At 43.9% G+C, this 15,004-nt stretch overlaps 1 protein-coding gene across 7 annotated transcripts in view; it reads right to left on the reverse strand.

The window, feature by feature from the left end:
- The window catches only part of LOC110581909 (zinc finger protein 135), a 110,187-nt gene that overhangs the window by 36,203 nt on the left and 58,980 nt on the right, over positions 1-15,004 (reverse strand). Inside the window, exon 3 of one of the 7 annotated variants that reach the window (XM_044911406.1) lies at positions 7,532-7,546. The exons of the other annotated variants lie outside the window; for them this stretch is intronic. Coding sequence (XP_044767341.1) covers positions 7,532-7,546 — 15 coding nt within the window. The remainder of the gene's footprint in view (positions 1-7,531; positions 7,547-15,004) is intronic. 7 annotated transcript variants of the gene reach the window in all.

Below are 15,004 nucleotides of genomic sequence, written 5' to 3' on the forward strand. Positions count from 1 at the left end.
AATAGTCATTGTTTTTAATCTTGATATAATATAAGAAAAATTCTATATGGTATGATCTTAAATAGGGCAAAAAAAAAGCACAAAGGGAAAAAAACAACTAATGAAAATAAATATGCTAAAATGTTCAGAGAGATCACATTTCAGATAAGACTTGTTCAGTTGTCACTAGTTGTCACAATTCAATTAACTGTTTTTCAATCAATGAAAAGCATCTAGTATGTGCCAGGTATGGGTAAAGACCTAAAGAGGTGAAGGAATGAGCTGGGTAGATATCTGGTGGAAAGGTGTTCCAGGCAAGGGGTACAGCATGTGCAAAGGCCCTGAGGTGGGAGCATATTGCGCATGTGAGAGCACCAGGGAGAGAACCCGTGTGGCTGGAACTGAGTGAGTCAGAGGGAAAGGAGTGGACAATCAACTCAGAAAGACAACAGCAGCTGACCTGGTCAGGCCTTTCAGGCTGTGGTATGGACTTTTACCCTGAAGGAGTTGGAAACTCGTGAAATTTTTTTTTTAAGATTTTATTTATTTATTTGAGAGAGAGAATGAGATAGAGAGAGCCTGAGAGGGGGGAGGGTCAGAGGGAGAAGCAGGCCCCCTGCTGAGCAGGGAGCCCGATGCGGGACTCGATCTCGGGACTCCAGGATCATGACCTGAGCCGAAGGCAGTCGCTTAACCAACTGAGCCACCCACGCGCCCCGGAAACTCGTGAAATTTTTAAGCAAAGGAGGGTGGTGCTATAGGACCTCTCTGGCTGCTGTGGGGAAATGGACTTGGGGATAAGGATAGACGCAGGGAGGCTGGTGACATGATCACTGTGAGAGATGCTGGCAGCTAGGAAGGAAGTTAAAGCAGGCTGCATTCTTGGTAGTTTTGAGCATGAGGCTGTCAGGACCTGCTGCCCAATCACATGCAGGATATGAATTAGGAGAGTATGGATACCAATGAGGTTTCAGCCTGCACCAGGGAAAGAACAAAAATGCTAGTGACCAACACAGGCAAAGCTGTGAAAGGGGCTGGAGATGGGGGAAGCACCAGTGTTTGGTTTGGTAAGATGTTCATTAGACCTGCAAGTGGAGTGTCAAGGAGGTAGGCAGCTATTTGAGTCAGGAGTTCAGGGAAGAGTCTGGGCTGACATTATACACTTAGGGGTCACAGAAAGCAATAGAAAATCTGAAGAAATGAGGTGCTAACTAGAAGAAGGGGTAGAGACAAGAGTGCTATACGCAGAGGAGTCTGATCATGGCAGAGAACCTAGTGTGAGGATCAACACAGTAGGTGCAGATTGTGACTTTCTTTCCCAAGCTTGAGGCACTTTGGCTTTCATGGGCTTCTTCTTTCATCAAAAAAGATAGAAAGTTATATTTTATGACTGTATTGGTATAAAGATTAATATAATCCAGATGGGATTATATTCATTTTTCACTTCTAATTTTAAAAGAAATACCATTTTTGTGGACCCTTAAAAGTATCTTTGGCCCAAGTTGGGCGCCTGGGTGGCTCAGTTGGTTAAGCGACTGCCTTCGGCTCAGGTCATGATCCTGGAGTCCCAGGATCGAGTCCCGCATCGGGCTCCCTGCTCAGCAGGGAGTCTGCTTCTCCCTCTGACCCTCCTCCCTCTCATGCTCTCTCTATCTCATTCTCTCTCTCAAATAAATAAATAAAATCTTTAAAAAAAAATTAAAAAAAAAAGTATCTTTGGCCCTGGGTACTGTGCTTTCTGTGCCTGATGGAAATCTAGGAAGTCTAGGAACTGAAAGATCAGAGGCCACACACACCAAGGGGCTAGAACTGATGAGGCTGAGGGACAGGGCTCAGATCAGCCATCATGGCCTTGTAAACTGAGTGAAGGATCTTAGTCTTTTTTTTTTTTTTAATTTTATTTATTTATTTGACAGAGAGAGACACAGCGAGAGAGGGAACACAAGCAGGGGGAGTGGGAGAGGGAGAAGCTGGCTTCCTGCCGAGCAGGGATCCCGATGCGGGGCTCATGGGACCCTGGGACCATGACCTGAGCCGAAGGCGGACGCTCAACGACTGAGCCACCCAGGCGCCCCAGGATCTTATTCTTTAAAAGGAATATGTATATCAACGGAGGAGAAAGTGCCATGGATAGAGATTTTGTTTGGCTGCTGCCCAAATTCCCCTTCAAGGAGGGGCCTGCTGTTAGCTGTGAGCTCCTTTAGGAGCCAAGGTCACGCTCCTTTCCTAGCAGCCCTGGCCATTAAGCAAGTAAGGATATGGTCCGAAGCCTGAATGTTTGCACTTAACATGACGCTCCTTTAACCGGCAGTCTCTGCTCTGGAGCTTATTGCTGGGCAGCACTGTGGTCGGACCATGCCTCCTCCCCAATCCTGCTTCCTCCCCTTTTATTCTTTTTCTCTCTTTTACCAGTATTATTCCCCAATAAACCATTTGAGGCAGGTAGAATAGGGAAGTGCTGGGAAATTGCAGGAGGAACAAAACACGGAGAAACTAAGGATATTACATCATGATTAGTTTAGCTTGTATGGCAAAGACGACAAGATTTTGAAGATGTAATTAAGGTTACAAATTAGTTGATTTAAGCTAATCAAAAGGGGGATTATTCTGGGTCGGCCTGACTTGGTCAGTCTGAAGTCTTGAAAAGAGTGTTTAGAGACTCTCTTCTGCTGGCTTGGAAGAGGCAAGCTGCCGTGAACTCCACAGCTGCAAGGAAATGTATTCAGTCCGAATCTGAATGAGCTTGGAAGCACATTCTTAACCGAGCTAGGTTTATTGATGAGAACATAGCCCACTGAAACCTTGATTGCAGCCTTTGGAGACTTGAAGACAGCAGATCCAGCTAAGCCAGACTTCAGACCCACAGGAACAATGAGATAATAAATGCATGTTGTTTTAAGCTGTTAAACAGCAAGAGAAACAATAGAGACATGAAAGGGACTACCAGAAGAAGTCCCAGGTGAAAAACATTGTGTACCTAGGGTGCTTTGTTACAGGGCTTCTACCAAAGACCAGAACCAGGATGCAGCCAGGATGCGGCCAATCCCATATATAAGCCAGACATAAAACAGAGGACCCTGGATGCAGAAAGCACCAATGAGTTGCCTGAGTTGACTGCCAATATTGACCAATCAGAATGAGTCATTCCCCCCTTCCCTCGTTAGCATATTGGACCTGAGTGGGAACCCTAGGGGAGGGGCACTTTATAAAAGCAGGGCCTCTCCACAGCTAGGAAGGGTGAGTTTAGTCGTTGTGTTAGTACTATCTTCCTTCAGCTTGAGCTGTCACCCCAAGATATCCTTGCCTGTGCCTTTGATTTCTGGCCCTGCCTCATTTCTCTTGTTGGTCCCAAGAACCTGACTTCAGAAACACCTGCTGGCGAATGCAGGTGGAAGAAGTATGAAGGGAGATTTCATAATATATAAAAGTATTTAAACTATTCATACTATTTTCTCTGGCATCTACGAATTCCACTTCTGGCAGTTCTTCTTAAAAAGGCCTCAGTAGGGGTGCCTGGGTGGCTCAGTCGTTGGGCGTCTGCCTTCGGCTCAGGTCATGGTCCCAGGGTCGTGGGATTGAGCCCCGCATCGGGCTCCCTGCTCAGCGGGAAGCCTGCTTCTCCCTCTGCCACTCCCCCTGCTTGTGTTCCCTCTCTCGCTGTGTCTCTCTGTCAAATAAATAAATAAAATCTTAAAAAAAAAAAAAGAAAAAAGGCCTTAGTAGTTAAACAGTAGTGAATTTGCATTGAGGGTTTAGCGTGTGTGTAGAACCCACAAGTACTAGCAATGTAGTCCTCACACAGCTCTCTAATTACTCCGATCTTCAGCTGATGGTGAGTTTGAGAGAGTTGGGGTCTTTTTACTTCAGTTACAGAGCTAGAAAGCATCTGTGCTAATCTGAGGCACAGGCTGTGTCTGTTTAAATCCAGTCACTCTTACTCCCATTTGATTTTTATCAAAATAAACCCAATGATGTATAGTGATAAAACACATATTGTCAAATGTTTATTGTCTAATTTAGGGTCAGGGTACGTGGGTGCTCACACAATCTTGTTAAGTTTTCTGAATATTTGAAAATGTTGTAGACAGAATGTTGAGGAAAAGTAAATCCAATAAATGCAATATTTTCTAAGGTTCACATATCTTGGGCTGAGGGGGTTACCCCTCATTCGTTTCTAGACAAATTGTCTCTAAGCTATTGACTTTTCCTTGTATTAAAAAAAATACTCTAGTAAGACACCTAGGTTGGCCAAAAGGAAATCTGTCCCCAGATAAAGGTCTCTACCGCCCCTGCAGGCCGGCTGGGTGCTCTGCGTGTAGCTGGCAAGGGTGAATCCAGTGAGGACTGCGGTGGATTTCAGGCTCTTGTTGGCCTGTGCTGGAGGCCGAACTCCGCTGATGGTTTTTCCTTTCACCTGTGGGCTCACCTAAGAGCCCTGCGATCGGGATCCTCCCTGAACGCCTCGAGGACCTTGACGTCCAGGATCCGCTGTCGTCTCCCCTTGTCCCCGGTAGAGGGCGACGCCGCCGCAGCTAACGCGACTTTGCGGGAGGAGGTGTTGCGCCGCGTCCCGCGGCCTTCTGGGAGATGTAGGCGGTGGGGCAGCACGCATGCGTAGTGCAGAACCGGAAGTGGGTGCGCTTACACCGGGAGGGGCGGGCGACGGCCTTGCGAGAGGGAGGTGATGAGAACCTGGCATCTACCTTGCCGCTGGTGGTTAGCCGCGCGATTGGCGCTCGGGCTGGGGCGGCGGGGCTGCCGGGAGGACCCCGGACAGCGCTGTAGGCGCCTCCATTGGGGGCGGGTGCCGGCTGCTGGCCGTCACTGGGGTGTCGCCTCTCAGATGCACTGTCCGGGCAGGGGCCTTTCCCCGGATCCAACCCCGCTTCCCAGCAAGACCTCCATCTTCTGGAGGAGAAGAAGCACTGGTGGCAGACACCCTCTGGCCCCTGGATATCTGTACATTTTCCTTCCCACGCATGCTGCACGCCCCTCCCAAAGGCGTAGCTCAGTTCCTGTCCAGTCACAGGAGAAAACTTGGGATCCACTGACCTTGAAGCTAAAGGGCAACTTCTGAGCCCCACCCCCGCTCCCAATGTACAGTGGTGAGCGGAGACTAGATTCTCAAAGGAAAAGGCAGATTCCAGTACAGCACTTACGAAATTCTGTCCTGACCACAGAGGAGGCTTCTGTATTTTCTTTTTTTTTAACTTAAAATCAATTGATTAACATATAGTGTATTATTAGTTTCAGAGGTAGAGTTTAGTGATTAGGAGACTTTTTTTTTTTTTTTAAAGACCCTGATTCTTCCCCCTGGAAGAAAACCCCCTATTCTGTGTCCTCTGGGGTCCCTGGCCTGGCCTCCGGGAGGCCTTTTTTCCATTCTGGAAGGGGGCATCACAAATATACAAATCAAAAAACAAAATATTAACAGCACTCCCAAGATGCTCCCTTTCTGTTTCCTTCCAGTCAATATCATCTCTCCTCCAAAGGTTTACAAACACTGTCCTGATTTTTATTGCCATGGATTCCTTTTGCCAGTTTTTGAACTTTGCATAAATGGAGTTCTTAAGTGTGTATTCTTTTTGCCTTCTTTTGCTAAACACTGTGTTTTTAAGATTTATCCTTTTTTTGTGTAAGTAGTCGTTTGTTCGGCCTGGAATCACATTGTATGAAAATGCCAAATTCAGTTCATTCTACTATTGGTAGGTATTTGGGTTGATTATGCTTTGGGACCTTTATGACTACGACTGTTACGGACATTCTTGCATATAGCTTTGGTTGCATCTTGGTATGCATTTCTGGTTGGGAATATGCCTCGGAGTGGAATTGCTGGGTGATAGGTTGTCCTATTGTTTCACTTTAGTAGATGCTGCCAAACAGTTTTCCAAAGTAGTTATACTAATTTATTTATTTATTTATTTATTCATTTTATTATTTTTTTAAAGATTTATTTATTTATTTGAGAGAGCGAGAATGAGAGAGAGAGAGAGTACATGAGAGAGGGGAGGGTTAGAGGGAGAAGCAGACTCCCCGCCGAGCAGGGAGCCCGACGCGGGACTCGATCCCGGGACTCCAGGATCATGACCTGAGCCGAAGGCAGTCGCTTAACCGCCTGAGCCACCCAGGCGCCCTAGTTATACTAATTTATACTCCTACAAGTAGTATGTGGAAGTTCCAATTCCTCTACATTCTTGCCAATGCAGAGATATTATGAATCCTTTTTATTTTTAGCCATTCTGGTAGGTGTGACTTGGTATGTCCTGTTTTTTTCTTTTTATTACCATCATTGAGATTTAATTTATGAACGATAAAATACACCCATTATACGTTCAATGAGTTCTGACAAATGTATGCAATTCTATAACCATCAACACAAGCAATATAGTGAACATTTCCATTACTTCAAAAGTCCCTGTGCCCCTTTTGGTTGATTCCCTCTCTTCACCCAAGACTCTTAGAATCCTGACCTGCTTTCTGTTTCTACAGTTTTGTCCTTCCTAAAATTTCATATAGTTTCTGGTGCTGCTCAAGCTGGTGTAAGCCAATTACAGCCTATCTCTCCAATTGACTACAAATGAAATCTCTGAATAGAGTTCAAAAACAACTACCTAAGAACTCTGAAAAGTAAACAATAGCAGGCAGATTGAGCACTCAAATAAAAACTCGAATGATGGTATCTATGTAATAGAGGTGTGGTTTGTGTTTTCTCCCCCTACATTTTCTCCTAGTTTGGACAGAAGAGCAGGCCAAATCCTGGAACTATACCATAGCACAAACAGCAAAACTCCAGGACCCTCCCCCCACCCCCCTATTTCTAGCCAGAGGACCAGTAAGAGAAACCTTACCTGACCAAAGAGTTTCAGGGCATTTCTACTAATCTTTTCCCCGCTACTTTGCCTGGAAAGCATCCCCCATTGCATGGAACTGCACAATAGCACAAACTTAGAAAAAAAAGTCTCCCTGGCCGAGAAGTCAGAAAAAGGCCCCTTCTGTCTGAAGACTGTGTGTGGGGGGGGGGGAATCTCAATTACTTTTTCTGTTGTTTTCCTCTCACTACTACACCCTAAAGGTGGCCCCAGTGGGACAGAACTGGACTCTGAAAGAACCCCAAATTTCTGGCCAGAGAAACTAGGAAAAAGAGCTGCTGGGTGCCCAAGAGTGTGGGGGGAAATCCTGGTGAGGAGAGAACTGAAGAAGAGGATCCTGAATTCCATTTATGAACTCACATAAGTCTTGGGCTCGCCCTCATGAGCAAATATGAAACAGCCAAAGAAGCATAGGAAAGGGTTTGGAAACTAAAATAAATATAAACCACCACCCAAATTCTAGAATAACTCTGAGTGATGCATGTGTCAGGTAGACCCAAACACCATAGCAGACTTTAAAACTGAGCTGATATTGAGGGGCGACTGGGTGGCTCAGTTGGTTAAGCCTCCAGCTTCTATTCAGGTCATGATCTCAGGGTCCTGGATAGAGCCCCACGGTAGCCTCACTGCTCAGCGGAACGTCTGTTGTCCCTCTCTCTCTATCGCCCACCCCCAGCTCCTGCTCTTCCGGTCTCTCTCTCTCAAGTAATAAAATAAAAATAAAATAAAATAAAATAAAACCAAACTGACATTGGAATCATCATCCACAGAAAATGAGGCAGAACTTAACAGTCTAAACCTAGCTGATTTGATTGCTGATAAAGCAAAAATTCAACATTTTCCGGCTGATTTTAATAAATCCCAGAGTCTTATAACATAAGATTCAAAATATCCAGGGCACAATCCAAATTATTTGACATAAAGAGAATCAGGCAAATGTGAACGATGACCAACATTTAAAGGAAAAGACCCAGATGCTAATCCTGAGATGAACCAGATGTTACAAATAACAAAGGCTTTAAAGCAGCTATTATAACTATGCTCCATGAGGTAAAGGTAAACACAAATGAAATGGAAAGATAGATCTCTCAGTAGGGAATTAAAACTGGAAGTTGAAATTAGACCATATGCAAGTTTTGGAACTGAAAAATACCTGAAATAAAGAGTTCACCAAATGGATGTGCTCAGGAGCAGTATAAAATAAGAGGAAAGAATCAGTAAAGCTGAATGAAGATCAAGCTGAAGAATAAGCAGAATAAAAAGATCAAAATTAAAGAGCCCAGGGACCTATGGGACAATATCAAAATGTCTAAAATTGTGTCATTAAAGCATTGGGAAAGGAGAAAGATTGGTAAAGAAAAAAAATACTTGAAGAAATAATGGCCACAAACTCCCCAAACTTGGTAAAAGGCGCAAATTTACAAAATCAGGAAGGTCATTCATCCCCAACAGAAAACTATGCCCAGATATATCCTAAACAAACTGCAGAAAACTGCCCCCTGCCAAAAAAAAAAAAAAGAAGGAAGGAAGGAAGAAAGAGAATATTGAAAGCAACAAGAAAAAATAATTTAAAAATTTTTTTAAGGTTTTTTTTTTTTAATTTAATTATTTGACAGAGAGAGACACAGCGAGAGAGGGAACACAAGCAGGGGGAGTGGGAGAGGGACAAGCAGGGCTCCCACTGAGCAGGGAGCCTGATGTGGGTCTTGATCCCAGGACCCTGGGACCATAACCTGAGCTGAAGGCAGATGCTTAACGACTGAGCCACCCAGGCACCCCTAAAAAATAATTTTAAAAAGGAAACATTTCATTTAAGAGAACAATGATTCCTGTGATTGTGGATTTCACATTAGAAATCATAGAAGCTGGGGCGCCTGGGTGGCTCAGTCTTTAGGCATCTGCCTTCGGCTCAGGTCATGATCCCAGGGTCCTGGGATCGAGCCCCACATCGAGCTCCCTGCTCGGCGGAAAGCCTGCTTCTCCCTCTCCCACTCCCCCTGCTCGTGTTCCCTCTCTCGCTGTGTCTCTCTCTGTCAAATAAATAAATAAAATCTCTTAAAAAATAAAAATAAAAAAAGAAATCATAGAAGCTACAAGAGAGTAGGAAAACATCCTTAAAGTGCTGAAAGAAAAAAAAAAAACCCACTAAATGAAAGCTCTTTATATAGCAAAAGTATCCTTCAGAAATGAAGCAAAGGAAAGGCATTCTTTGATGAAGAAAAAGAGACTTCATCACCAGCATACCCACTCTATTAAAATGCTAAAGGAAGTTCTGCAGGCTGAAAGGAAATGATACCAGAAGGATAACTGGTATCCTAACATTTCCTCTTAAATCCAATAAAATATGCATTGTTGACTTTAAAAGTTATTTTACCAGCAAAAATAGGTTTATCCGGGAATAGCAGAGGGTTGCAATTTGGGGTAAACAAGCTACAGCAAAACCATTAGCTAGCCAAAAAACAGAGGAGAGGAGAGGGATGTTATTTTATGGGGAAGAAAGAGGAAGTTGGGAAGGAGTGTTTTGAACAAAATTCCACCAGAGTAAAGTAAGAGTTTGGGATGATGACAGTTTCTCATGGACTGAGTTGCAGGGACAGTTGATTTCTTGTGGGAGATGCAATTTTCCATCTTTTCCTGTTGGGGCCTGTAATTGATGATTCTTTCCTATTTAGATTCTTCTGTTAGAGTCTGTTATCGATGATTCTTGGAGTGGTACACCATGACAGCTCCAACTTTTGGCTTCCCAATTCCTTTTTAGTGAGGTTTCCCTGTGTAATTTTTGCAGCATGAACATAGAAAGCAAAAACTATAACATTGCCTGAGGGTTTTTCAATGTATGTAGATATAATACATATGGGTAAAGGGATCTATATGACTGTAAGGCATCTATATTTTATTTGAAGTGTAAAATATTAACCTAGGTAGACTACTAAAAGTTAGATATGTATACCATAATCCCTAGAGGAACTGATGTAGTTTTCGAATGTAGGTTAGTTTTGGTGGGGTGAGGTTTGGAGCTGATGACCAAGAAAAAATTCTTGAGATGTCTTTGGTGCAAAATCATGGTTTTATTAAAGCATGGGGACAGAACCCATAGGCAGAAAGAGCGGCTGCATGGGGGTTGTGTGGGGTGACTGATTATATACTTGGGAGTTGGGGGAGGTAAGGAAAAGGGAGGTTTCAAAAGGATTTTCATATGTTCAAGACTCACAGGATACCTGAGGCCTTGCCATTGTCAAGTTAAGGTTGTTTTTCCCTCTAGAAAGGCATTAACATTAAGATAGTTGGAAGTTTCCTGGAGGAATGTCACACATATCCCACCCCCGAGTGCGGTGTGGGGGAGAAGGTTGCAGGGTGTCAGCTTGTGCTTTGTCCTCAGCTAGCTTTCTGCTCCCTCATCAGAACCACCAAAAAAAAATGCAAATAGCTAAAATGCCAACAGATAAACTAAGATGGAATGCTACAAAATATTCAAATAATCCAGAGAAGGCAGGAAAGGGGAAACAAAGGAACAAATCGTAGAAGAGACAAAGAGAAAACAAATAATATTGTAGGCCTTAAATTCAACCTTATCAATAATTACATTAAAAGTGAATGATGGGGCACCTGGGTGGCTCAGTTGGTTAAGCGACTGCCTTCGGCTCAGGTCATGATCCTGGAGTCCCGGGATCGAGTCCCGCATCGGGCTCCCTGCCGAGCAGGGAGCTCCCTCTGACCCTCCCCCCTCTCATGGGCTCTCTCTCTCTCATTCTCTCTGTCTCAAATAAATAAATAAAATCTTAAAAAAAAAAGTGAATGATGTAGGGGTGCCTGGCTGGCTTAGTCTGTAGAGCATATGACTCTTGATCTTGGGGTTGGGAGTTTGAGCTCCACGTTGGGTGTGAAGTTTACTTAAAAAAAAAAGTGAATGATGTAAACAATTAAAAAACAGTGTCATAGTGTTGTCAAAAACCGAACTCCGTGTTTCAGAGCCAAAATATAATTCCAAGACAGAGTTTGGAATAAAGAGAAACAATAGCTTTCTTGCTTTGCCAGGCAAAGGAGACTACAGCAGGCTATGGCCTTCAAAAAACTGCAAGCCTGGTCAAGGGAAGGGATGGTGGGGGTGGGCGGTGGGTGGTGGGGGTGGTAGGTCATAGGGAAATACAGGATCTAGCTGGTTTTGACAGAAACTGTGTATTTGCTCCCACCTTCCTTTGTCATGTCTTCAGGGTGGTACAGGGTTCCTGAAACAAAAGGCTAAGAAGGGAGGAGGGGAGGTTTTCAGAAGGGAGGAAAAAGGTTATTTTAAAATGGAGCTTTGGGGGTGCCTGGGTGGCTCAGTCAGTTAAGTGTCTCCCTTTGGCTCAGGTCACGATCTCAGGGTCCTGCGATAGAGCCCCGCGTCAGGTTCCCTGCTCAGTGGGGAGTCTGCATCTTCCTCTCCCTCTGCTGCTTCCCCTGCTCATTCTCTCTCTCTCAAATAAATAAAATCAATCAATCAAGCTTTGCTGAAACATTAGCACAGCCATTTTGATTTTTGTTCAACTCTATGCTTTTAAGCGGGTTTTTTTTTTTTTTAAGATTTTATTTATTTATTTGACAGAGAGAGACACAGCGAGAGAGGGAACACAAGCAGGGGGAGTGAGAGAGAGAGAGAAGCAGGCTTCCCGCGGAGCAGGGAGCCCAATGCGGGGCTCGATCCCAGGACCCTGGGATCATGACCTGAGCTGAAGGCAGACGCCCAATGACTGAGCCACCCAGGTGCCCCTTAAGCGGTTTTGATAATGGATAAAACACAAACAAAAACAAGACCCAACTGTACAGTACCTTCAAGATTCCTATTTTAAATATAATGATATAGGTAGGTTAAAGGTAAAAATATGGAAAAATTATATATGGCAAACACTAATCAAAAGTTGGCATGGCTATGTTGTTATCAGACAAAGTAGACTTTTTTATTTACTTTAATAAAGATTTTATTTATTCATTTGACAGAGAGAGAGACAGCGAGAGAGGGAACGCAAGCCGGGAGAGTGGGAGAGTGACAAGCAGGTCTCCCGCTGAGCAGGGAGCCCGATGTGGGGCTCGATCCCAGGACCCTGGGACCATGACCTGGGCCAAAGGCAGACGCTTAACGACTGCGCCACCCAGGCGCCCCCAAAGTAGACGTTAGATCAAAGAAAATTACCAAGGATAAGAAAGGACATTACATAAAGATAAAAGATGAAATTTATGAAGAAGACATAACTATCCTAAATATGGATGCACCTGATAATAGAACTCAAAAATAAATGAAGCAAAATCTGGTAGAATTGAAGGAAAACTAGATCCATAATTATATTTGGAGACTTTAATACTCCTCTCTCTGTAATTAATAGAACAAGTAGTTGGAGATTGATAAGGATATAGAGGACTCAAACAACACTATCAACAAACTTCACTGATTTGTGATTTGCCCCATCATATATCATATTTCGGCCTTTCCATTCTTTTTCTATACTCTTTTCACAAAAATTGAATCAGAGTACTGTTCAATATAACCTTTTGCTTACTATAAGGTGAATTTATTTGCATATGAATAATTACAGGACTGTTGTGGGATTGTTGAGGATTATGGTCAAGAAAGAATTCTTGGAGGGGCGCCTGGGTGGCTCAGTTGTTAAGTGTCTGCCTTCGGCTCAGGTCATGATCCCAGGGTCCTGGGATCGAGCCCCGCGTTGGGCTCCCTGCTCCGTGGGAAGCCTGCTTCTCCCTCTCCCACTCTCCCTGCTTGTGTTCCCTCTCTCACTGTGTCTCTCTCTGTCAAATAAATAAAATCTTTAAAAAAAAAAGAAAGAAAGAAAGAATTCTTGGGGCACCTGGGTGGCTCAGTCGTTAAGCGTCTGCCTTCGGCTCAGGTCATGATGCCAGGGTCCTGGGATTGAGCCCCACATCGAACCCTGCATCGGGCTCCCTGCTTGGAGGGAAGCCTGCTTCTCCCTCTCCCACTCCCACTCCCCCTGCTTGTGTTCCCTCTCTCACTGTCTCTCTCTGTCAAATAAATAAATAAAATCTTAAAAAAAAAAAATGTAGCAACCAGCTCTATGTGATCCTTAAAGGAACTATACAGGCTATAGGTTAGCCTTCTGGGCTAAAGGTGAACATCTTCCTATTTCTATGCCTTATCAGGACTAGAGATTTCATTTTTTTTTTTTTAAGATTTTATTTATTTATTTGACAGAGAGAGAGAGAGAACAAGCAGGGGGCGCAGCAGAGGGAGAGGGAGAAGCAGGCTTCCCGCTAAGCAGGGAGCCCGATGCAGGGCTCGATCCCAGGACCCTGAGATCATGACCTAAGCCGAAGGCAGACACCCAACTGACTGAGCCACCCAGGCGCCCCAGGACTAGAGATTTCTTCCTAAATTTTTGTTTTAGAAGTAATTTTAATCTTACAAATGTTAAAAAACAAAATTCAACCAAGTAAATTTGAACTCTGATTTGCTTTATTAAAGGATCCTTGAATTGGGCAGCATCCCATCTAGTAAATAAAGAGGGGCTCCAAAGGGCTACAGAATGGGAAATGTTTTTAAGTGCAGGGCAAGGAAGTCATAAACAGAAAAAAAAGGATTATTGGTGAGGTCACTTTCATTTGGGGACAAAAGTATCTTAGGTATTACTAGTGGATTCACCTTCCTTTGGGGGATGAAGAAGGCCCATGTGACAGATTACGTTTTTGGTGCGGACCAGATAATTCCTGACAATATTTTAGGACTACATTTATGAGGGAGACTGAGAGTGCAGTTAGTTTAAGTATTAAGTCCCGGTTTGGTGACTTGCCCTAAGTAATACCATCTTGGGCCTGTGGTTTTCTTTTTCTTTTAACACTTTTTTTTTTTTTAAAGATTTTATTTATTTGACAGAGAGAGAGAGGGCGAGAGTAGGAACACAAGCAGGGGGAGTGGGAGAGGGAGAAGCAGGCTTCCCGCGGATCAGGGAGCCCGATGCGGGGCTCGATCCCAGGACCCTGGGACCATGACCTGAGCCAAAGGCAGACGCTTAACGACTGAGCCACCCAGGCACCCTCTTTTAACATTTTTTTTTTTTTAATTTTTTTTTTTTTTCAGATTTTTATTTATTTATTTGAGAGAGAATGAGAGACAGAGAGCAGGAGAGGGAGGAGGGTCAGAGGGAGAAGCAGACTCCCCACTGAGCAGGGAGCCCGACGCGGGACTCGATCCCGGGACTCCAGGATCATGACCCGAGCTGAAGGCAGTCGCTTAATCAACTGAGCCACCCAGGCGCCCTCTTTTAACATTTTTTAAAGTAATCTCTACACCCATAGTGGGGCTCAAAATCACAAACTGGAGATCAGGAGTCGCATGTTCTACTGACTGAGCCAGCCAGGTGCCTGTATGGTTTTCTTTTTAACATAGAAAAGCTGCAAAAATAATAGACTTCCATAGACCTTTCACCAGCTTCCCCTAATGTTAACATTTTAGGTAACCATGATATACTTACCAAAACAAGGAAATTACTGGGGTGCCTGGATGGCTCTAGTTGGAAGAACATGCAACTCTTGATCTCAGGGTTGTGAGTTTGAGCCCCAAGCTGGGTGTAGAGATTACTTCAAAAACAACTAAAAAAAATAAATAAATAAAAATAAAAACAGCGGGCGCCTGGGTGGCTCAGTTGGTTAAGCGACTGCCTTCGGCTCAGGTCATGATCCTGGAGTCCCGGGATCGAGTCCCGCATCGGGCTCCCTGCTCGGCGGGGAGTCTGCTTCTCCCTCTGACCCTCCCCCCTCTCATGTGCTCTCTCTCATTCTCTCTCTCTCAAATAAATAAATAAAATCTTTAAAAAATAAATAAATAAAATAAATAAATAAAAACAGCAACTAAAAATGATCATTGGTTTAATGTTAATGACTTAAGTACAGACTTTAATTCTGTTTATCGCCAAATGTCCATTTTTGTTTAGGATCCCACATTGCATTCATTTATGGTGTCTTCTTCGTCTATTCTAATCTGTGACAATTCCTTAGTCTTTCCTTCTCTTTCATGACCTTGAGACTTTTGCCCTTGCGGAATACTGCTCAGTTATTTTCTATAATGTTGCTCAGTTTAAGTCTGTCTGGTGTTTGTCATGATTAGATTGAAATGGTGAATTTTTGACAAGAATTCCAGAAAGGTGATGGTT

This window comes from Neomonachus schauinslandi, chromosome 16 (assembly GCF_002201575.2).
Source record: "Neomonachus schauinslandi chromosome 16, ASM220157v2, whole genome shotgun sequence".
In the NCBI taxonomy this organism is placed as follows: Eukaryota; Metazoa; Chordata; class Mammalia; order Carnivora; family Phocidae; genus Neomonachus; species Neomonachus schauinslandi.